The sequence below is a fragment of the Neopsephotus bourkii genome, unplaced genomic scaffold (genome assembly GCF_033783945.1).
Source record: "Neopsephotus bourkii isolate Nb327-2 ecotype Australia unplaced genomic scaffold, CSIRO-AGI_Nbou_v1 NB_595, whole genome shotgun sequence".
Classification (NCBI taxonomy): domain Eukaryota; kingdom Metazoa; phylum Chordata; class Aves; order Psittaciformes; family Psittacidae; genus Neopsephotus; species Neopsephotus bourkii.
Window position 1 is genome coordinate 2,780,012 of NW_026901096.1, and position 23,880 is coordinate 2,803,891.

Here is a 23,880-nt window from a genome sequence, read left to right on the forward strand (position 1 = left end):
AAAATTTGTTTAATCTTTGTCACTATCATACACGCAAAGATTAAACAGTAACCTGTAAGGGCCTGTGACACATGCTGTTGACTTTTGTTTTAGCAGAAGCTAAAGATTCCCAACATTTTGCTAAGCAACATCCTAATCTGAGAACAATGCAGATACTACATGATTCCTTTTCCTCTGAAATCATGCTGTGTTCTATAAGCACGCCTTTCCTAATCCCTTTTCCACGACCGACTGCAAAGGATCAGATTCCCTTCCAACTGTCTGAATAGGCATCAGTTCCCAAACTGCAGTGCAGGAGCTTCTGGTGATCACAAAAGGCCATGATCTAGGGTCTGTAAGCGGTGTTACAATCACATAAACCAGTAAAATTCAACATACTCTCAGCTGATACTGAAAACCAATCATATTTTTGAACTGACACAGGTCAGTTAACACAAGCTCAGAAAACACCGATTTAAGGCAATACCATTGCCCACAGAGATGCATTGGTAAATTATACACTTATAGTTGTCCAACATCTTATTGATTTCCTCATCAAGCTTTTTCCACTCCATCACTGAAAGCAAGGCCTCATTAACTAAACTTTTAAGACACTATTAGACACCTGCTAATTACCTAAGAATCACAAAACTGGTAAGCCACAATGTGAAGTGCAAAAGACTTCCCAGTGGGATCTGGAAGCAGGTATCCGTGTTTGCAGAGAGCTGAGCTCAAGCTAACAAGTCACATTAGCCCCTACCTCCTGTGCTTTTGCTCTGCCTCCCCCTGTGCCTCTGCTTCCAAGGAAAGGCCTGGGAGACTTAAGCTGGCTTCATGCAGGCAGTGCATAGTCCATTCCAGAAATGCATTTGCTGGGAAAAGCAGTTAAAAGACATCTTCAGAGCATAAGTATTAACCACTTAATTTGTTATTTAATGCATGTATACAATATCCTGGAAAACAAACACTTAACTGTCTTCAATTAATTAACTCTTCCAGTCACTTGTTAAAACCAATGCCTACACAAAGCCAGCAGTCAGCATGGTTTAAACTTACCTATTAACTGTTTTGAATACCGTGTTCCCTAAACTATACACAGCCAGACTTTCTAGTTTTCAGAACTGTACTGTCTACTGCAACACAGCAGCACACACTGGAAACTGATGCTTTACGGTGCCTGTGACATTAAAAAGGTACAGCTTCTTTATGTTACCTGTACATTTTTAGATGCATTCTTTACTAAGTCTTAGTTCATAACAAGCTGATGAACTAATTCGTGCCTAGTATTTTAGAAAAAAAAGGTGCTGAGCACTGATATCTCTATTACAGAACTTATAGACAGCTTTTTATCAAAGGATCACAACCTGAGAAAAAAGGCACATCAACCTAAATGACCTGAGTATTTCCAAACCAAAGAAGTCTAAATTTGGAAAAAAAATCTTAGTTTTGAAAATTAATTTGTTCATCTTGATAAATCACAAAGGAAAAAAATAAATCAACAGTCATTTCAACACAGGCTTTAGGACAGCACACAAACAGGCAGCAACTACTGATACTTTGCCAAAAGTGTCAGATAGACGAATACTATTAAGAACAGCTACAGCCAGTGCAATCTCTCATATCCTGCCTTGCAAACTTCACTTAGATCCGTAAGACACTAGGCACATTATTTATCATCATTAATATAAGAGATAATTTTTGTACCCAAAATAGCAGTGTCTAATTTCCAAAATATGCAGAGATACAAAGATTTATCGTACTGATTTTCTTTCTCTGTTACACGACAAATGCTAAGCAGATTAAATAAGGAATCCACCATATTCAAATTTGTAAATGCATATAATTCTCCTCATGTAAAAAAAGTCTTCAAAATGTAACTTACTGAGTTAAATCTTTAAAAGACTTTAAGACACGTGTTACAAATTTTATGCAGTCATACATAAATTTTGTATCATCAGAAATTTAAATCATTTTTCTATGTTTTTTTCTGAGAATTGTTATGACAACTTTGCAACCATATAGCCTTAGAGAGAGACCAATTTTCATGAGACTTGTAATAATCTCTAAATCCAGCAGAACTGCTTTTGACCCAAATGCCAACTTCAATTCTGTGTTAATCAACTATTAAGCAGCTCTACCTTACAACAGATTCACTATTAAAAATAATCTTTAAGAAAAAGAATCAGAATTGCTGATCTTAAGACTATCAGGTTCATAAGGTATAATTAAACTTAGGCATTTAAGTGCAAGCTTGCAGGGAAGAAAATTACCTCAGGAACAAAACTAACTACTTCTGTGCAGATTATTTTGAATTCAACTCCCTGCTCTAGCGGCTTTGGGAACTGGCAAAACAGGAAAATCTTGAAAAGGGTGTTTAAACACCTAACCCAGGTTTTGTTCACTTAAGACACGTTAATAATCCATTGCTAGTGGCAGTTCTTTTGTAAGAAGGAACATCAACTACTGACAAGACTCTGCTGAAGAGGCTCTTTTTAAAATACATGCTTACTGCAAAACAAATCAACTAAACACTCAATATAAGAACTGATGTAACAGGTAGATGGAGCAAATTAATCTGCATCACAAGCAAGATCCCCCCCCCCCCCCCAGGTTACTTCAGAGAAGCTGCTAGAGGAATCAAGATACACAGATGCTTCCTATTTCATTGTGCATATACAACTGGGATGTGGAATGCGCTCTCACTGTGTTCAGACCTGTCCCAGATTTCCCTCTGATTTGAAACAGGAGGGAAGACTCTCAGTCTCTCTCTCTCTCTCTCTCTTCCCCCAGCGCTGGCAGCCACCCTCCGTAGCAGGGAGGGCTCTTACCGCCAGGTTCAACTGCACGTTTCGAGTATTTTGAAAGAAAAACAAACCGCTCTCTCTCAGACAAAAGCGACTCCTACCAAGTATTCGCAGCCCAGGCTGTCCAAGCCTGGCAGGAAAGAGGGGGCTCCCGCGCACCGAGGGGAAGCCGAGCCGGCGCCGCTCCGTGGGGCTGTATAGCGAGGGGCAGGCATCGCCTCACGCCCCTGGAGAAGCGGTTCCTGAGGGAACGCTATCTTAAAGCATATGTCCGAGGGAAAGAGATGTTTCAGTTTCTACGCACAGGGCCTGGAAAGATTAAATCCCACCTGTGCAGCCAGGCACACACACACACACATTGGTAAAGGACACTTCAACCTCTCGTACCGCCGGGCTGCCAGGGCCGAAGCCCCCCACAGTGGGGCGGGAAGAAGGCGCGGGGAGCCGAGGCGTTTCAGGTGTCGCTGTAAAAGAAAAGGGCAGAGGGGCGCGGGTGGAGAATTCAAATAACCCCTCAGGTAAGAGGGAGGGTGGGAAGAACCGACAGACTTAGGGCTCCGCAGGCACCAGGAGGAGAAAGAGAAGCGAAGGGTCGGGTTCCCCTACCCCCAGACTAAGAGAAGCCGTGCAGGCGCCGGCCACCCCTTCAGCCTCGCTATGCACAGACGGGCGAGCTCAGAGCGGGGAAGCGGGCGCGGCGGGAGCCCGCGGGCCGGGGGGGCAACAGCGCCTCAACCTCCCCCCCCCCAGCCTTCTTTTCTTTCCCCTCTCCACCGCGAGCCCGATTTCCTCTCAGTGGCAGCCGAGGGCGCTCCTCGGGGCCGGGAGTGGAGAGGGAGCGGCAGGAGCCAATGCCGGTAGTGCCTTGTTCTGTGCTGCCGCCGCGGCGGGCAACCAGGCCGGAGGGGGCTGCGTAGCCCGCTCCCCTCCCCGCCGCGCCTCCCCTCCGGGGACTCACCTCCTCGATGGCGGCCACCGTGTTCCTGCACTGGGCCATCCGGGTGGTGAAGTTGGAGGCGGTAGGTGACTTGTAATCCTCATTGGTTTCGGACACGAATTCCGACACGGAGATCTGGTCCGGCATGGCGGGGCGGGGATGAGTGAGGGGAGGGGGGGGGGGGGTGAAACAGGCGGCTCCGGGGGGAGGGGAGGGCCCAGGGGGGGCTCCCGCCTCACATCGCTCAGCAACGGGCGGCAGCACCCTCCTCACAGCCCCGCCGTCTGGAGCGGTGTTGTTCCTCCTCCGCCGCCACACAAGGAAATTCCCCGCACCCACACTCCTCCTCCGCGCGCGGTCACGCAGCACCGGGGCCGGGCACACGCCCAGCGGCGAGGGGAGGCGGTGGCGGGAGCTCTCTCCGTACCCCGCCCTCCCTCGCGCTTTCTCCTCGCTCTCACACACAGAGGGAGGAGGCGGGCAGAGGCGCGGCCGCGTGAATCTCCCTTTCAGTCACCGCACGCCCGGAGGAGACCTGCCGCCGGGCACTCGCCCCCTGACTCCCGCCCGGAGAAGATGGCGGCCCCCTCCCTTTTTCCCTCATAGCCCCGCTGAGGGGAGAGAGGGAGCGGGAAGCTGTGGAGGGGGGGAGCAGTGCGGCTCTAGCTGAAGAGAAGCCTGTGGCTGGGTGATCCGAGGGACACGCAGGGCAAAGACAGCCGTGTAATTAAGATCGTGTTTAACAACAAAAACCCAAGGGCAGGGAAGGTGAGGGACCATGCCTACCTGATGTAACGGGTGGAAGCCCACAGGACTGGTCTTTGCACTGTCCCCTCCGTGGCTGCCCGGAGGTGGCAGGGACAGGCTCTTCCCTCACAATTCATAATCTATATTTCGACAGTTTAATCTATTTTACGAGTTTGTGGCCGAGTTTTGAGGGAGATAAAGCTGAGAAATGCTGACAAATTCCCAAGAGGTCTGTGCAAAAAATAGTTTTAGGCCAAAATCTATATCTAAATTCTTAGAAAGCTTTTTCTGTACTCAAAGTAGTGGTATAAGAGGAGGAGATGCCTTGTACTTTAATATAAAGCCACAAGGATTATTCAAGACAGAAAGAACACAGGTTAGCCACAGCTGTGGCATTTGTGACTGATGGACAGAAAAGGAGATTTGCAAGGTGTCACCAATGGGGCATGGTGCTGGCTTGTATTGGGAATACTGGGAATATGATCCACAGCAGTGGTTTATCTTGGCCTCAGAGCCCTTAGGACTTCTAGCTTCTTCATGCAGAAAGGAATGGAAGCCTGTATTTTGGCCCAGACTCTCCTCTGGCCCTCTGGTGATGGAGTTATTAGCTGTCTGTAAATGATTCTTTATTGCTGGATTTTAAAACTCTCCAGGGAATTCAGATGAGTCAGCAGGTACTCTTTTGCTGCAGTTTGTAAAATGTCCATATAAATAACTGCAGGCCTACCCAGATGTTACAGCCCATTGTGATCCTTGCTAGTGTTGTGAGAAGTTGTCCTTTAACATGAGCGATGAAGCTTATCGACCATATTCATTCTACTGGTTGTAGCAAAGCAGATGAGCAATGCCTATCTGTATGTTCTTTCCCTTTTTCTAACTCTTACTAGTTTTTCCATTCTAAACTTTTCGTATTTTCTCTCATAAAATTTGCCACTGTTATGTTGCTTTTCAACTTCTCTTTCCACATAACTTTGTGTTATAAACCACCCTCTTTGTTAAGTCTTGTGCATGTTTCAGTTGATGGAGCATATGAAGGTATAAATTGTTATGGTGCTAATGCATTAAACATGTATTTGTATGTTACACGATACATGAGTATATCTGTGACCAGAATGAACATAAATAGTCATTCTTGCTAAAAATATGTGGATCTTACATCTCCATTTTTGTATCAGGTGATGGTGATTACCTTCAGAGCAATACTTACTACCCTATTACCAAAACTTAGGGAACTAGCATTTTTAGACTTCATATTTTCCAGTGTGGCATATGTATTTAGAAATTTTGAAAGGGATGAAAGCCTTGGCGGGATCTGAAAGGCAAATAATACTACATTTTAAATTTTGCAGCAGCTCTTCTATCAGGTGTAGACTGAATCTGCAGCAAGTCAATGCAGTCTCTAGTGGTTGCATCTTCAGTTTGATATTGGAGTATATACAACTAAGACAGTTCACACAATGAAATTTTAAATTCTATAGACTGTGTTTACACAGCAGGTCAGGCCAGATGATTGCAGTGACAGCTTCTAATCTTTCATTGAATAGATTAGAACTTTGCCATTCCAGTGAAACTGCTAGGCCTTTTTGCTTGACAGACTGTGCTCTTGACTCAGCTCTCTTGTTTCTGAAGTTGAAGGCTTGTGCTTGGGTGAACCTAGACAGTATCTAGCCTTGCTCTCAAGACTCACAATTTGGAGAAGCCAAGATTACTGCATCTTCCAGCTGTTGCTTGTTATTACAATTTTTCCTGTAGGTTGAGGAGCTATTCAGTACTCGGACTTTTCTCCCTGTGAGCATTCTTGTACACTATAATGAACTAATTTCTCAGTTTTATTTCTTGATAAACTAAGCTGATCAACTTCCCTGTTTTGAAGAGAGCAGAGCCAATTTGAATTGCTTTGCATTGGCCACAAACCAAGATTGAGTACACAGATGGTGACTGTGGGTCAACTGACATGTGCCAACTCATTACTTTGCAGTAACACTTTCATTAGTGTGTGTGAGTCCTGTGTCTCTCACTGAAAGGATATTTTCTTAGCCTTTCCATCATTCTTACAGTTCTAACACCTCAATAAATTCTTATTTTGGTCCCCTACTCCCTCACTGTTACATTCAGGAGTATCATTAGACTTTCTGGTCCCGATATTGTACTGGCTCATCTACTTGTCCATTATGGTCTCTAGGTATTTAGGAGCAACACTTAATTTTAGCATCCAGCCTATTCTTTGAATTTATAAGTGTTGCAGTGAAATGGTTCAATAATGAAACAGCTGTGAATGAAGCTTGCTTATGCAGGATCTGATACTACTATTTCATTTCTAGGTTTTTCCTGCTTGCTTGCTCACCATTGCTCCTTCTCCTCTGGCTTTGGACACTCTTTCTTTCTTATCTGCAATTAATGCTACGTAAAATGTCACTGTTTTCTTTGACCAAGTCACAAAGTTAGACTCCTCTACTAAAGAGAAATAAGTAACAAAACCACTTTCTAAATATCCAAGCTCTGCACATTACTGAAAAGCTTCTAATCTTGTAGATAAGCATAGACTACAACTCTATAAAGTGATGTGAAATATCAGGGTTTAGGTTTCTTTCCCTTGCAGAGGATATGAAGCTCAGAATACTTGATTTGTACAAACATTTCTTCCTACATTGACTTTAAACCAGTATTAATCATTTTGTCAGTCAGTGTTATAAAAAACATGTCAGACCTTCAAATCCTTAGACTTATTTTTTTTTTCTCCTTTTGTTTTTTGAGCCTTTAGAAATCCTATCTCTATGTCAAAATATTTATTTGCATCACTGCCATTAATTAAGAACCCAAACCGAGGACCAGATACCATACACAGAACAACAAGGCAGCGTCTGGAGATTTGAGCATCTAAAATTAGCTAATGGAAATGCAATTGAGTGCATATAAGTAAATACTTGACCATTATTGATCTGCGTGAGAGTCTGATCTCAGTGCGCTATTGCCCAAATGTTTCATAAGACATTTCAAATAGGGTTTTCAAGAAGGATTTTGAAATAGATTGGGCTGTTTAAGAGGGAATTAGGGTCAGCATGGGAAGGCGTGATAGACCTTGTGTCCTTCAAATGTAACAGTTCAGAGTTGGAGGTTAATGTCATGGATCAAATAGAAGCAGAAGTTAGTGTCTGTTTAGTTGAAAGGGCATGGGAACTTGCAAGTGGTCTCCCTTCAAAGAGGCAATGTAGAATACTATGAAACCCTAAGAAATTAAATGCAAATTCATCTAGCTAGGGCCTGAGTGAGTTAGAGAAAGACCGTCAAAAAAAGCAGACTAAGACGGAAGTTCACCTGAGTTTATCATAGAAAATAAGCATAGAAATTCGAAGTTTCCCCCTTGCAATGAAGCATGGCTCAAAGCAAAGTAGAATTTAAGAAAAGAGCAAAATTCTATTTCATCTCCCAGAGTCAGGCTTCCAAGCAAGAGTGAAACAGATGGGACCATGTACTTCATGAATGTCTGTTAAATAAAATATGATGACCTTTAAAGTGGAGAATACATTTAGAAACAAAAATAAATCTTCTCACCTGAAGTTTGCTATCCTTATATGATAAAGTCCTCACCTATTCAAACTCACGCCACTCACTTGACGTAAGTTTGAATGGGAATACCTGGCAGTGATGAACTAGCTGCCTTAGGTGCCTTTCAGGGGCCATCCTTTTCTACGTTGGTTTCCTGCCTACAGCTGATGATCTGGAATCCATGGGAAGGGGTAGGAAATGTTAGTTTAATTTGCAGGACAGCTGCTTGGTGATATGGGACATGGCAGCCCCTAGGCAGTGCAGAAAGGAGATTCCTTCAGAGGTCGTGCTTCTGCTCTTGAATTCTGCCTGATCAAGGTCTTGTTCTGCAGGATCTGACACTTGTATTCAGCTAGTTTGACATTTCAGACTCAAAACAAGCCTGCATCCTCCAGCAGAAGTGCTTATAGCAGCTCTGAGTAGTAGGGAAAGAGATTACAGAATCTGTCAAACTTGGGATACCATCCATGCTTCAAGAAGATCTCAAGCAGGAAGGATTCTGTGGAGAAGGTCATTCCCTCAAATTATACTGAGAAGACATATTTTGTATAGCACAGCACCATGTATTAATAGAATATTTCAGTTGGAAGGAGCAACAACAATCATCTGCCTTCCAGAACTCAGGGAAATTGTCCTTCTTTTTTCCGAATATATTAAGTAATTGATGCAACTGAACATAATCAGCAAGCAAGACTGAGAACAGCCCTCCTGTAAGACAGAGCATGGTGCATCTCCATTGAGAGGGACAGCTTTTCACATCTGTACTGGTAAGTTAGAAGTACAAAAATACAGCATGGGTCCTGGAGTGCAATCAGCCATACTGCTAAGTTGTTAGAGAAGTCCCTCGCATAGGTTCTGAATTCTCAGTGTTCCTGAAGATGCATAAGCACACTTTAGGACTTTGGACAGTGCACTAATACACACTACTAAATATACTCTGTGTTTTAAAATCTCTTAAGACAGATGAGTTTGAGAATGATTGTAAGAATGTTGTAATCTTTTTTGGTTCTGATTCCAGTTTAAACACAAAATTAATATAAAAAGACATTTTTAATTTCTTTTGATAAAAATGGAACAAAAAGTACTTTGGTTGTTACAGTCCCTGTTCTCAGTTCAGTTTAACTGCTGATGTGCTTACCCATCTCTTTATGTCTGATACCCATAAAGAACTGAGACTGATACACAGAGATCGGTTCTTCATCCTTTCCCTCTTGGTTTAGGATCCTGTTTTTGAATGTGTATCTCTCCCAACTGTCAGGCTGATTCTAAGTATATAAACTAATGCTACAATTGGCACCTATCTTTGCTGAAATCTAGCTGCTGCAGTCACAGTGGCCCTGCACTCTGTAGGTCTGAATTTAGAATTTTGTGGGTTTTAAGCACACCATTGTGTTGCCTATGCCATCACCTAAATAATTATGCACGTTGCTCTCATTGCACTTATCATAGCACTACAATCTTAATTTTGCTTGCATCTTACCTATTCATGCATAGCATATTACTAAGTCATCACCCTCCAACAGTAGTAGCTGTCCATTTTGAAATGTAGTCCTAAGTATGGAATTGCTGCCAAGCACTTTTAGGCAGGGTCTGGCAATATTCCTGCAGTTGCAGGACAGTGGGTACAGGGCCTAAACTTAATGCTGTTCAGTGTTAAGTTAGACTTGATACGATAATGGAGTTTCTTAGAGTACAATTATAATGTTTTGAAGTACATAATAAAATTATGTGGGAAATGGTAAACAGCTGAAAAAGCAAAACATAGAATTTAAATAATCTCTGAGGCTTTTTCAGAACAGCAGAGGAGCTCAGGCAGTAGGAAGATGCACATGTCAGAAATGAATATATTAGATAGGACCCAAAGGCTTGTAGACTTCACAGAGAAAACAGAATGAACTAAAACTAAATCAATACAGCAAGATGTATATTAATTTTCCAGTCTCCCTTATTAGTTGTTAAACACAGTTTAAGGAAACAAAATAATTTCATTAAAGAGGGAGGATTGGGATAGCTAATTTTGACTTTTTGAAGGTAACATTTATAACAGTAATAATAAACCCACTACAGGCAAAACATTCTAGCTTTGAACTTTATCAGTGCAATCATTATTTTGCCACTAAGGAGAAGGCAAAAAAAAAAATAAAATGTTTATTTATGAGTCATTTATTGTGGATAAAGAATGAAATTGTAAGCATGAATTGTAAATAAAAACATCTGTGATTAATGAAATTAACATGGAAAAAAAGGAGAAAAGCACAGATTTTTCTGAAGCGCTGAATTATATACACATATTGTAGTTAGAATGTTTGCTAAGTAACAGACAGTCTGAATGAAGCTTACAAGGTCTTCAATAATGTACAAAAAACTGAGAGTGTTATAACAAAGACCCGCTTTCACTGGTGTTATCAGTAGCTGATCCCTCCCAAGCTTTGTAGGATTAGTGGCAGACAGTGATGAACTTCAGTAGAAATGTACAGACTTGTGGATGCCAAAAAGTTCAGTCCTTTTATATCAGCCTTATTTGTGTTTAAGTAGTTGCACTAACTCTCTTAAGGTATCTGCTAGTCTTTCTTTTGGTGTCACTATCTAATGACTAAAAGGTAGTGAAAAATGGTAATGAGTACACAGTTCTCAGTGGCTAAAAGAATGTATTATCACAGGAAAAAGAAAAAACAATCTAAGTCTAGATAGAAAGAAAAAGGGACACAATCATGATGTGCCTTAAAATAACAACAAAAAAGAGATTGCTGCCTCAAAAAATGCTTTAAAAATTCCATCAAGAAAATACCAATGCTTAGAATCCGAGGAGATGTAAAATGTTGCGCTGTATGTAATGAAGTTTTCATGTCTTGGCATAAAAGGCTATGAGCGGATTATTAATGAAGAGATACAAATCACATGCCAGCATGTTGCTTGGTTTGTAGTAGCTAGTAAATTTATCTGATAAAAATAATAATTAAAAAATCCCTCATTTATGTTAACATATCTTAACATTAACATTTACAGTATCCTATGAAGGAATTAAAAAAAAGAAGTACTAACAGCTGACTTGGCACTAAGCATTCAAATGCAGCAGTGCTTGTGTGCAGAGCAGTTTCTTCCTGTGATGCATGTAAGGAGCCTAAGGCAGACCTTGATTCTTCTGCATTAGCATCCCAGGTAGCGGTACATGAAGAAAATTGGCTCCACAGAACGAGACTGTCCATGTGTGTCAGAGTAATCTGAGCATAATTGCCGTGTGCATGAATGGCATGTCATGGAAAGTATCTTCACTGGATTGAGATCTGATGCAATCCACTCCCTCCTGTGGTTTCAGAACACTTCTGAAACGAGGCTACCATGGTGCAAACTGCAGGCAACCTAATTTGATGTTTGTGGATTTACAATCTTATTTTTTCCTATCAGAGAATAATACATTCTGCAAAAATTTATCATTAATTCAAGTATATGCTTCAAAGCACATACGCCATTTTGAAACCTAAGACTTTCTGAAGCATTTTTGAAGTGTTGGAAGAATTGTTGAGTAAATGCTACATTGCTTCATCTCTAAACAAGGGAAAAGAATTAGTGCAGTAATTTGAAAGCAATTTACAAGAGTCAATTGAGATTTAATAAAACATTCCAAGGAAGTCACATGATTTCCATTCACATATTTTCATTATCTTTACACTAAAGGACAACATAGCACTTTATTTCCAAAGCTATTGTCTTATGATAACTCTCATAAGAGAGCCATTACAGTGCACAGTTGGTTTTGGCCAAAGGAAGAGATTATTTGCTTTATAATACCTTTTTTTTTTTAAGAAAAAAATGGAGGAAGTTCTTTAATGCAGGATGTCTGATTATTTCATCAGAGTGATCTGTGATCTTTGTGACTTGAGTAGCTCTGTATTTACTTTTCCACATGTACAACTGCAAAATCAGAACAGGGTAGGTACACTCTACCAATGCACTTAACCAAAAACTCAGTCTAGATAGTGACAGCTCCTACAAGAAAAAAATGGAGAGATACCACTTTCCCCAAGTCAGAAAAAAGTAAATGTAGCTCAAACAGTATTTCAGTTTCTATAAATATCTTAAAAAATTGAAAATGAAAATAAAAATAGTCCATATATAGAAACCAGCTATACAGGACAATTTATGGAAACCAAGGAAGTAAAGTTAATTTTCAAATACATATATAATGAAATTTGAAGTGCATGTTTGTTAAATATGTATCATACTGATGGATTCTTTATAAATGTGTAACAGTGAGATTTATTATTTATATGGTTTCAAGACTATACTAGGTTCTTTTCAGTAAAAATCAGGATGATGTTTCCTTCCTCAAAGAATATAAAACTCCACTTCAGCAAATAGACTGGATTCTGTACCTTTAAATTTGAAACAAGCAGATTTATGGGGGTAGGATGGTGTGCAAAATGAAATGTTGCCATGATTGTTAAGGTTTGTGACATACTGTGTATGGCTCAAGCTGTTATATCTATTCCTATATGCATTCAATTAAAGAACCCATCTTCAATGATGTATTCTAGTACACTCCTGGGATCTAATCCAATGTCTTTAGCTGTCTGTTTTACATGAAACCAATTATTGCAATATCTCTAATGTCTAAGTAGTATTGTCATGAGTGCCATTTTCAGCATGGGCCAAAGTATTTATTTCTATGAGATTATCTATCTACTCTTCAAATTTATTATGCTTTCAAAAATATCCACAGAGTCACATTAGCATTTTTGTATCCCACAGCCAAATGTTCAAGCAAAATTTAATACCAGATAAATAATCAGCTGACTAAATTTATTGCTCTCCACTTTTATTTACATAAAATGACCTCTTGACAGTCCTTAACCTCTCTCTATCCTCATTCTAAGCCTGTGTGACATTCATGTGACAGCCTGTGTGCATTATTTTATGTAATCCTCTGGTTTTCCCTGTTGCTGTGTGAGGCTAGTTCAGCTCTGCTATTGGCTACAACCACTGTTTGGAAAACTGGGAATAAGAATGAAAGCAATGTTTTAGCACTTTGAAAAAGAAGGGTTCTGTCTCATGTCACTACAAATTATTATATTACAGCAATAATAAAATGTACCCACAAGCACTGAGGTTTCAGTTGTGCCACACTATTTGACCATGTGTGTGAGTTAGTGCAGTTCTTTGCAGTGATTCAGTGGCAAGGTACAGTGGGATGACCTGTTTTTTCATCCAAGTGAATTTACTCACTCCTCGTTTCTCTCATGAGGAACTTGCCAACAAAGCCTAAAAGAAAGACTATGTGTTAGGGTCTGTCTTGCCAAGGAGGTTTTTAAAGCTCCTTGCTTTAAACTCAAGGATGATTTTAGAGCTTTTCAGATGAGACGTACATACAGAAAAGTGTGTTTTTTCAAAGGAAGAAAATGTACTTACTGATATGACTGTGGGGAGGCAGTAGGATGGGATGCCTACATGAGTAGCAAATTAAAGGTGGATTATAGCAAGACTGAGTACCTGGCTGGAAGCTCATTTTGTAAGCTGCCCTTGTCACTTGCTAGCCAAGACATTGCATGCCACAGTTACACTAACATAAAATCTCCCAATGCACTTTTATTTTCAATCAATTTGAGAAAAGGAAAGAACAATTCTGCCCAATAAATACCAAGAAATCTTCTGGTTTTTGAGTCGACAGGACACATTAATTTTTTAAAGATCTCAAAAAGCCTGAGAATTTGTCTGCCCTGAGTTTTCTGTTGGAAAAACATGCAGTTAGCCTTTCTTCCACTGGGACTGGAATTCTATTGAGTCTGCAGACTGGAAGTCAGCCTCAAGCTGAATCAGACTTACTAACTCAATATCAGTGGGAAACACACTTCAGTTGGTTCCTTCTGTCATATGTTTAGCAAAAATACTATTACTTTAAGAGTATTTTGATTTTGTATGCAATGTGTAATATAAATTCTTTGAATTTCACTTCATGCAGGATTGTGTGTACTACATAGCTAAGCTGTAACCATGTTTGCTTTAATTTTCCTAATTTCTGGGAGTTAAATTCTCATATTTCTGGCCTGCACTGACAGCTTCTTGAATTAAGCTTCCTTGGGCTGGTAATGATTTTCAGCTAAAACAGTAGTAAACATGAACTGGAATAGAGGGGTAGATTTTAACAGAAAGGAAATGATTATTTATTGAGTGTCGCTGGAGGGGCTCAAATAGTTTAAATAAACAGAAATAAGACAAAGACCAAGGGAAGTACAGTACACAAAGCTAATTTAAGCATTTTTGAAATCTCTGCAAAATTTAGATGAAAAACAAAAGGATTGCCTTATTATATTCTTCTCCACCTGGGTTGAAGTCCTATACTACAGTAAAAAATTAGGGTTTATCAGCTCATTCAGCAAGGAGGAAGATATTGTTATGTATAGAGTATTACGAGATTCCTTGTTGCTGGGTTTAACTCCAGCTGGCAACTAAGCACCACAGAGCCAGGCAGTTGCACAAATACTCCTGGGGGATGGGGAGGACAATTGGAAAAAAAAAAGGTAAAACCCATGGGTTGAGATAAGAAGTATTCAATAATTGAAATAAAAGATAACAATACTAATAATACTGCTACTACTAATAACAATGACAATGACTACTACAAAATGGGAGACAACAAAGAGATGAATAAACCTTAAGAAAGATAAGTGGTGCACAATACAATTGCTCACCACCTGGTGACTGATACCAAGCCCAACCTGAGCAGTGATCAATCCCTTCCAGGTAACTCCTTCAGTTTATGTATTGGGCATGACGTGCTGTGGTATGAAATACTCCTTTGGCTAGTTTGGGTCAGGTGTCCTTGCTGTGCTCTCTTCTGCCTTCTTGTGTCCCTCCTTGCTGGCAGAGCATGAGACTGAAAAGTCCTTGATCAGGGTAGGTGCTACTGAGCAGCAATTGAACCATCAGTGTGTTATCAGCATTGTTATCAGACTAAATTAAAAAAGCCAGCACTGTACCAGCTACTAGGAAGAAAATTAACTCTATCCCAGCTGAAACGAGGACAGTCATTTAAGATTAAGAAGTTACTAAACACTTCAGTGGAAAAAAGCAGCTGAAACAACAGCAGGCTCCACCCAAAAGAAAGCAAATATCAGCAGAGGAATTTGTTGGGTAATTGCTTTGTTTTTTCTTGCTTGTCTTCACAAAGGGAGACAGAAACATCACTTGGATAAATAAACACAGAATAGGGCACACCCACAGAAGTCTGGTACTGTGATCTGAGAAAAAAAATGAGCAAGAAAAAAAGGGTTTTGAAACAGATTTTGGCTGGGAGATTTGGGGATGGGAGCTATAGTGTTCTGTGCTATTATTTTGATTTTTCTTGTACTTAGAGAAAGTATTTGTAAATAAAAGAAGGAGAGCAATTGCCCCACCATCAGCTCCTCCTTCTCTGCGGAAAGGCCAACCTAGAACAAAAAAACCTGGCTAACCTTTGGGATTCAAAGGCAGTAAGTCTGTGTGTTTGGAAGCAAGGGATAGGAAATATCAGTAGGATCCAGAATAAACCTGCAGTGTGCTGAGATGTCTCCTTTTCCAGGGTTCATTTTACCACTACAAAATCTGGAATTAGTTGCTCATAACTAGTGTTCTACCTTGTCATTCAGCACTAGAGTATAAGCAATATCAAAGCACTAAACAACATTTCAGCCTGTTCTGAAGGCAATCAGAACTGCTTCCAGGCTTCCTCCTCCTTATAGCACGTGTGAGCGCACCCAGGCAGTTGAAATGAAGTAATCAATGAGATTGGGGTACACAAGTGCACCAGTAAATGGACCAGATATCTCCTAAAGGACAAGCAAAAAGAGGAGAAACTTAGCAAAATGAACATTTCCATAGGTCGATTTAAGTGCGGAGTCTGGGATTGTTGAAGCAGTTCCTGTGCAGATCTTCTATTTTGTTGTTATCCTTACTTTGCATAGTCAAATCCAGTCGTGCAGGTAGTTCAGGAAAATGGGTCTGATTGACAGAATAATTACTGGAACCATTTTGATGCTGTCTGAAAAGATGGGATCTGATTCCGGAAGCATTTCTTCAGAGCGTACTTGTTAGTGCAAAACACTGAAGGACTTAAGAAGAGCTGAATCTCTTAGTGTGGTTTAGCAGTATTAAATCCACAGAATAGTGCTGAAATAGGTGGCAACATATTCTATTTATACAAATATGAGTTATAAAATACTTCTGGTTTTGGTAAAGATGAGTAATTCTTTTTTTATTTGAGTACAATTAATCGAATTATAACAAAAGTGATTAAAAGAGCAATTGAATAATAATAACTTGAATTGAATAATAACTTGAAGACTAAAGAGGAATGGCATCAGTATTATGGCTTGCAGAGTTGTCTGGGCCTCTGATTTTTTAGCAAAGATCCTGTCAGTAAAATAAGAGGGGACTCTGACTACAGCAATATTCTTAACTAATTCCCTCTAATCCTCTTCTGTACCTGACGAATCTCTTTATTTTTTTTGTCTGTTGTAGGATGCAAATGCAATGATGTGTATTAATTGTAAAATCATAAAAATCTATTTGATGAATATTATGAGGCTTTATTTTTCTTTCTTCCACAGAATAAATGGCCTTTATTCTTCTAATCTTTCCTTATGCTTCTAGACCTCCAATTGCTCTTACTGCTGTCCAAGTGATCATGTCTTCTATACCTTTATTGAAGTGAGAGCAGATGATGGTGAGTTAGTGCCAGGGCCAAGAGAATGCAGCATTGTCTGCCACGTTCTGCATATCTGCAGCTTCCTCTATCATACCACCCTCAGCATTTATGCCCTAAGTATGGCAGTTGATACATTTCCCCAGAAGACCAAGATTCCCTCTAGTCCTGAAAAATACCTTCCACTGAAGAGCAGCAGATTGCAAGGGTCACTAGATGGAATGAATGCAGCAGGACACATGATGCAACACACAAAGTCTGGTATTTCATAGAATCATAGGTTAGGTTGGAAGGCACTTTAAAGGTCACCTAGTGCAAACCCCGCTGCCACGGGCAGAGACACCTTCCACTAGACCAGGTTGCTCCAATCCCTGTGCAGCCTGGCCTTGAACACTGCCAGGGATGGGGCAGCCACAGCTTCTCTGGGCAACCTGTGCAAGTGCCTCACCACCCTCAAAGTAAAGAATTTCTTGCTAGTATCTAATCTAAATCTCCCCTCTGTCAGCTTAAAGCCATTCTTCCTTGATCTGCCCCTATATGCCCTTATATAAGGTCCCTCTCCAGATTTCTCGTAGGCCACGTTTTAGGTACTGGAAGACTGTTACAAGGTCTCCTCGGAGCTTTCTCTTCTCCAGGCTGAACCAGCCCAGCGCTCTCAGCTTGTTGCCCATATGCCCTCTGTCTTTCAGAACCAGAATTGTCTTTGTGTAGCTCAGCTCTTTGTTACAGTTTAACAAAGTCTGTTACACTTTAACAGATTTGTGTTGTGTTTGCACTTCCCTTTTGCCAGGCAGGAAAGTTGCTGTAATAATTTTGGGGACTATGAAGACCGTGTTGGGAATAATCAATGAGATAACAGCCTCTGGGATAGAGGCTCAGCCACCCCTATGCCTGGTCTGGCACAGCCTAAGCGTCTGGGATGCAAAGTAGGGCAAACACCATTAAAAAAAGACTGGGAGCAAGGTTTGAATAAACAATTGTTTATTGCTTTCAGTCCATCATATGCATAATTTCACAGCACAGCAAGCAGCAGTCAGGGATTTTGCATAAAATAGTTGGTCAGGGCATTTTGAGCAGTTTGCCCCCACATTTATCCTAGGTGACTGAACAAGCTGTGGCAGGCACAGCTGGTGACCGTGGCTCTGTTTGGGCATCTTGCTCTCTGCCTTGTGCCATCTGCTCCTCCTTGCTCCTGCAAATACTATGCAGAAGACAGAGAAGCAGAATCCTGATAAGGTAGTTTGACATCTGAGTCTGGCCTTCAGGCAATCAAGCCTTTTCTACATTTTCTACAGCCAATCCCCCATATTTGAAGTTCATTTCATAGCTGTGAGGAATCTCTTTTCTCATGGGACAGGATGGCCTTGGAGGTGGAGTACTTTTATCTCCCTGGCTAGAGTGAAATCTTCACAGAGAAGTCTTTGTTGAGTCCTCTCTTTTTTTTTTTTTTACAGTGCTAGGACTCCTGAAACTGGTGGCATCTGGGCTGCTGTGGTCCTCCTGTCTCACCCCTAAATGCATGTTCCTATCCCTTGTGTTGCACAAACTCATATAATTACATGGTGAGCTGGCTCTGGGAGCTGCTCTGGCTGAGAAATAATCACTTTCATGTTGGACACAGCTGTCAGCCCGCTGAACTGTCTCAGCATGTGGTTGCATTAGAAGCAGTGCTAGCAGAAACAAAAGGATGAGAATGTAGTTCGGGAGTCCTGCAGATGTCAGGACTACAGTAGCCCAGAATTAGTACTATACAATTGCATTGTCCCTTTCTGCATTCACTCACCTTGATGTGTGTAATGCACTTTGAATGGGTCCATGCCCCTTCACCTGGTTCTCTGATCACTTCCAGGAAGATACCTAGTCTGCTGCTACTTCTGCTGCTGCTTGAGGTAGAGGTGAAAATGGTGTGTTGCTCATGAAGTAGTAATAGGCTACAAATGGTGATGTTACACATTGTATCTGCTATTGGGCTGGGTGATAATACTAGGTGATTGAGCAAAGCACAGATCTCACACAGCTGTGGAAACATGGCCTGAGTGTACAGCTTTGCATTGCTTTCTCTGAATTCTCTCTCACATCTTCTTCTGAATATTTTTCTAACATGTCAAAATGACTTTGAATTCTAATCCTGCCAGCTGATATAATTTTGGTTCCCTGCAGTTTCATATTGTCTGCAAATTTAATAGAAATGTTCTCTAGTTCATCATCCAGGTTGCAAATGAAACTTTGAATGAAACTGGACCTGGGCCAGAATCCTGTAGCCCCAAGCTAGACAAAAAATTGTTGCTTGATTGATACCTCAATTTTTGCAGTGGACCATTAATAATTACTCTTAGCATACTGGTATCCAATTAGGCTTTGTACCTACATTTCATTAGTTTCAACTAAATGTCCTCTGAAATTCATCCCTCCCAACTGCATCCCACTTTCACTGTATTAACAGGTTCTCGTACACCAAGATATTGGGCAACTGACTTTGGAAGGCAGCTTATTTCTACACTTAAGACCACTTGAATTCATAGTATCTAATTCTACCACAGTGGTGGGAAATTAATATAGTGATTTCACAACAGAATGACAGTAAGTTGCCTGTTGCTGGACTACATTTTCTGTTAGCATTTGCAGAGTCTGGGAGTCAGCATCTTCCCCTACCCTTTCTTTCATGCCTGTGAATGGAAAACATCTGCTGACTTTTTTTTTACAGGAAAGCAAAAAAAAAAAAAAAAAAAAAAAGTCGAAGCCTCATTAGTGGCACCCATTCTCCATAGTTTTGCAACAAGCAAGGCCGTTTGTGCTTTTCTTTGTGGAACATGTTTGTGGTGTCCCAGTGGCAGTAAAGCTCACACATTGTTTACAATAATACCTCCTTGCACACATCAGTAAGCAGCTGGGGCAGCAAATTCAGCTGCTCCCACAGTAAGCCTTTATATCTACATACTGTGATATAGCATCTTCAGTGGTGTTTTTTAAAATACCACATTTGTTCTTTTATCTCACTGCTTTACAGTTCCCTACCTGCTACATGTAATTGTCAGTAAAGTGAAGGAGATGGCAGACAACCCCTGTACCTCATGGGTACTCTCCATTTAGCCATTTATTTCAGCAGTAAACTGAAAGCCAAGGAAAAAGGTGCATGATGGTGGAACTAGAGAAATAATGTCGATTAATAATAGCTAAAGAGTGGGAAAAGGCCACTCAATCTTTCCTTCCACAATTGTCAGAGGAAAACCTAATTGAAGGCTTAAGACCAATACTTTTCAATTCCATACACAAACTGATTGCCAACTCCATTTTTGCCTGGAAGCCAATGCTTGCAGTCTGGCTGCAACAGGTTGTGTCTAAAGGTAGCTTTGGGTTTGCTGAATGAGAAGGTATTATTTGAAGTGTGAGTATGTGTGCTGCCAACCTTTAAGATGCAAAATCTCCTTTACACATAGGCAGACAATCATCTATCGGAGTATAAAATACTTAATTAGCTCATCACAATCACTTTAAGGTGAGTGAGGAAATATTTTCTGTCACTGGATAGCATTTGAATGGTGATACAAGTTCACTGTGGTGATAGTGGTCAGCTCAGATATGTTATTTCTCTCTCTTCTTATATAAGAGAGAAATTGTATAATGACCAGATATTTTTTTTCCCATTCTAACGGAATCATTTTGCTGTTTGTGATAAAGAAGTCTCTGTAGTAAGTTGGATAGAATTAGGTCACAGCAACATGCAGTCAGTCTCTAAGTCTGCCAGATACTTTAGTTTTGACCTTTACTGTCCACAGAACTGGAGTTAATTATGACTGGAGAGTACTTACCGTTTTTAGTCTTCACAGAAATCTCTCAGCCAAAACTGCTACTAATGATAACATAGTGTCTGTTGGTAGCTTCTTGTGGGTTTTTTTAAGACTGTGTGATATCTGCCACCTTTATAACAAGCCATGATAACGACCTTCAAAACTGTTACATTTAGATGTTACATCTGAAAATCACTTAGCACAGTGATACTCTGTAGGTATAGTGGACACAAATTCCCTTTGCCCTGCACCTTGCTAGGTAATACACATTGCTATAAATTCAAGGTAAATAAAGTGCCACTCTAATACTTCCTATTTCATATTCACTTTCTCAGATATAATTTAGTGCTTGATTCAGGGTAGTGATGAAAACGCCTTCAGGCAGAAAGATATTAAGTCTGTGTCTTCCCCTATGGATGGCAGAAAATCTGTTGTGTGTGGTACTGCATGTCTAATTGTGACTTAGTATTTTTGGAAACTGCCAGAGAACTTCCAGAAAAATACTGATCCTGTCCCACTAGTTGGAAATAGTAGGAAAAAACTAAAAGGAAAGGCAGGAAAGCCCCAGTTACCCACAGGGGAATGCTGTCTTGAAATACAGAAACTTAATCTGACAGCATCAGATGGGAACAGATCTTTCAGAAAAAGGTTCAAGGTCTCTTTCAAAGGGATATCTACTGGGGAAGCATCAGTTTATTGTCCCCTGCAAGCAGAAAACGATCACAGTAACAATAAGAGCTGTGTCAGAGGTCCTTCACAGTATGCCTTGATTAAGGAAAGATGACTGTGTGTTTCATTTTAATTTTACTGTCTGAAATAAATAATGCTTAAGAAAAATGTATTCCTAAACTCCATAAAATCCACCACAGTGTAATAACTCTAATACCAAGATACCTGCTCACAGTCTAATCAGAGAGATGTATGAAGCAAACAGCTTCTGACACTGCTATGGCTTGAATAAAGCAGCCAATAAAGCTACATAGCATGTAATTTCAGAACTTTCTAAGCTGCTGATTTCACACCTGTGGAGATATTTCTCCTTAAAGCAAAGGAAGTAAGAATATTAGTAACTGCTATTGTAGGTTACCACCCTCCAGACCTTTTATGAATATGATCTAACATTTCAAGCTCTAAGCACTCATTAATTTTTTTTAGCTCCCAGGAACTACAGCACCCGACCCTTTGACGCTTCTCAGCAAGTTTCCTCATGAAACCCAGTTAGTTAATTTTGGTACAATTAACTAATTTTTTTTTCCTTAAGGATATATCCTTTTTTATCAGTTCAGATAAAAATCTAACTGATCCAAAACATCACAATAAAGCAGTGATGCATCCCAGGTGAAAAGAAAAAGTATAGAGAAGGAATCCTGAAAGGGGAGGTTAATTTTCAGTCGTAGTTCTCTGACTCTGATCAATTCTTACTCTATTTGTTTAAATAGTGAGGGATTTCTTGCTTTTTAAAAATCCTTTTCTTACCCTCCCCCTCCTAAAGTTCAGGCCTTAATAAATCTACAAATTATGTTAAGGTAACAAACATACTTCAGCTACAGGTTTCCAAGGATATATTACAAATAGTTGTCTGCAGAAATGTTATTTTAACACCTCTTCCTCATAGACATCCTGAATACTCATGTCGCGTATTTATTGTCAACACATGGTTGCAACAACTTGCAAGAGGATTTGAACATTTGCCCACAGCCTAAATTTAATGCAACTCAAGATATAAATATCACTGGTTTAAGCCTTTGCAGTATTTTAGAGACAGCAACTAGGTTTTCAGTGTTTGTTTTCGTATGGTTCCCTACAGAGGCTGAAGAGACTAATTTCTTTCTCCAAGCACAGGAGTAGCAGATGGTGTCAGTCAGGTAGACCTGCCAGCGTGCATATGAAGAGACAGTAAGAGACAAGAAAACTTACTTTGGAAACAAAATAGAGAATAACAGCCAAAACATCCCTATTCATAATTGCTTGGACAAGAAACCACTTCTTCCTTCTTCTCCTGAGCTAGGACAGCGGTAGAGGGATCATCTCAGGTGTGTTCGGATGCAGCTTGAAATTTTAAAAGGCTTGGTGTATTCATAGAGCATTTTCATTGAGAGTGTGAGGCTGGTTAGCCTGGTCTGGCAAAGCCCTTTCAGCTTCTGGTCATAGATCTGCCCATTTCATGTCTGTATGACCCATTCTTGGTCAACAAAAAGGGTGTGATTTCCTGTCATGGTACCTCAAGCTTGGCCGTATCTATTTGTACAAGTGTAGACCACAGTGATACGAAGTGCATGATAAAAGTTCAGCCTGGTGGCTGCATGGTGATGGTGTTGCTCTGTTTCAGTACTCTCTCTCTAACTTGCAGTAATGCAGGTAAAAAAGGGAAAAAAAAACAGTGGAAAATTAAAAATATATTAAAGCAAATATTGTTTTGTTCTGCCTCCTTAAAAGATTAATGTGTTAAGGAAGGAAATGTTTCACATCTATGTTACAATGCCTTTTTATAACTTCTATATTTATAATTCAAATATTTTAGAATTTCTCATTTTAGAAACAAAAAAAGCTACTTTTGGAACTGATTTAGGGCAAAATATTAAAAGTCTCAGTGTTTTTGTTTCTGACCAGCACTTCGTTATTTATTAAATTATTGGCATCTACATATGGGCAAAGCTGCTTTATTTTCAAACAATTTTGTCGGCTCTTCAGGGAAACTGTGAAATTAATGAGGAGGGCCTAAAGGTAGATATTGGTAGAGCTCAGTTCCAAGTCATCTTGAGCCTCTGACTGCAGCACACAGGACAGCCTGGCCCTGAAATCCTTATGCAGGACAGCTGGTTTGTTGTCCATCTGTAGCACTGTATTCTGACACTTGACATCAAGGGAGGCTGAACACACAGTTTGCTGGATATGGTTCTCCAGGACCCACAGAACAGGGGTACTCTTCACACAGCTACTGGCCATGAAATTCCTGCCTCCTCCTCAATTCCCTCTTCCCCGAAAGAAGAGCAAGGACACTTGGTCCCCATTTGATAGCCTGGGTAACTGCCAGGTTGCTGAGAAAAGAGGGAGTTTGAGGCAGAAAGTCAGGTAATAAGTAAGCTTTGTGGCAGAACCATCACAGGAGTTTGTTGAATACTATTTGCTTCAATGATTCCAGTGGGACTTAGACTGAGATTAACTAGGACCAGTGACTTTGGTTCGGTTTTACAGTAGGCTGGCTGCTCTCCTTGCTGGCTGCTGCAGGATGAGGCTCTTTCCACCCTGTTGCTCTTAAGCCTCTTGCAGCTCTTGTCAGAGACCATAATATCCTGTTTGTTATTGCAATAAATTATATTCTAGAGTGCACAGGCACATGTATAGAAATATAACTACTTTTCAAGTAGATACGAGAAAGCCCTTTCTGAGCAGGAACATTTC

General features: G+C 40.4%; 1 protein-coding gene across 4 annotated transcripts in view; it reads right to left on the reverse strand.

Moving 5' to 3' along the window:
* ASAP2 (ArfGAP with SH3 domain, ankyrin repeat and PH domain 2) overlaps window positions 1–3,944 on the reverse strand; it is a 90,782-nt gene extending 86,838 nt beyond the window's left edge. For 2 of the 4 annotated variants that reach the window (XM_061351760.1, XM_061351759.1), the window contains exon 1: window positions 3,742–3,942. In XM_061351760.1, the coding sequence (XP_061207744.1) occupies window positions 3,742–3,867 (126 nt within the window). In that variant the 5' untranslated portion in view covers window positions 3,868–3,942. Of the gene's footprint in view, window positions 1–3,741 lie in introns of all 4 variants that reach the window. The other 2 variants (XR_009725203.1, XM_061351761.1) reach the window with 2 other exon arrangements.
* Between the last annotated feature and the right edge of the window lie 19,936 nt (window positions 3,945–23,880).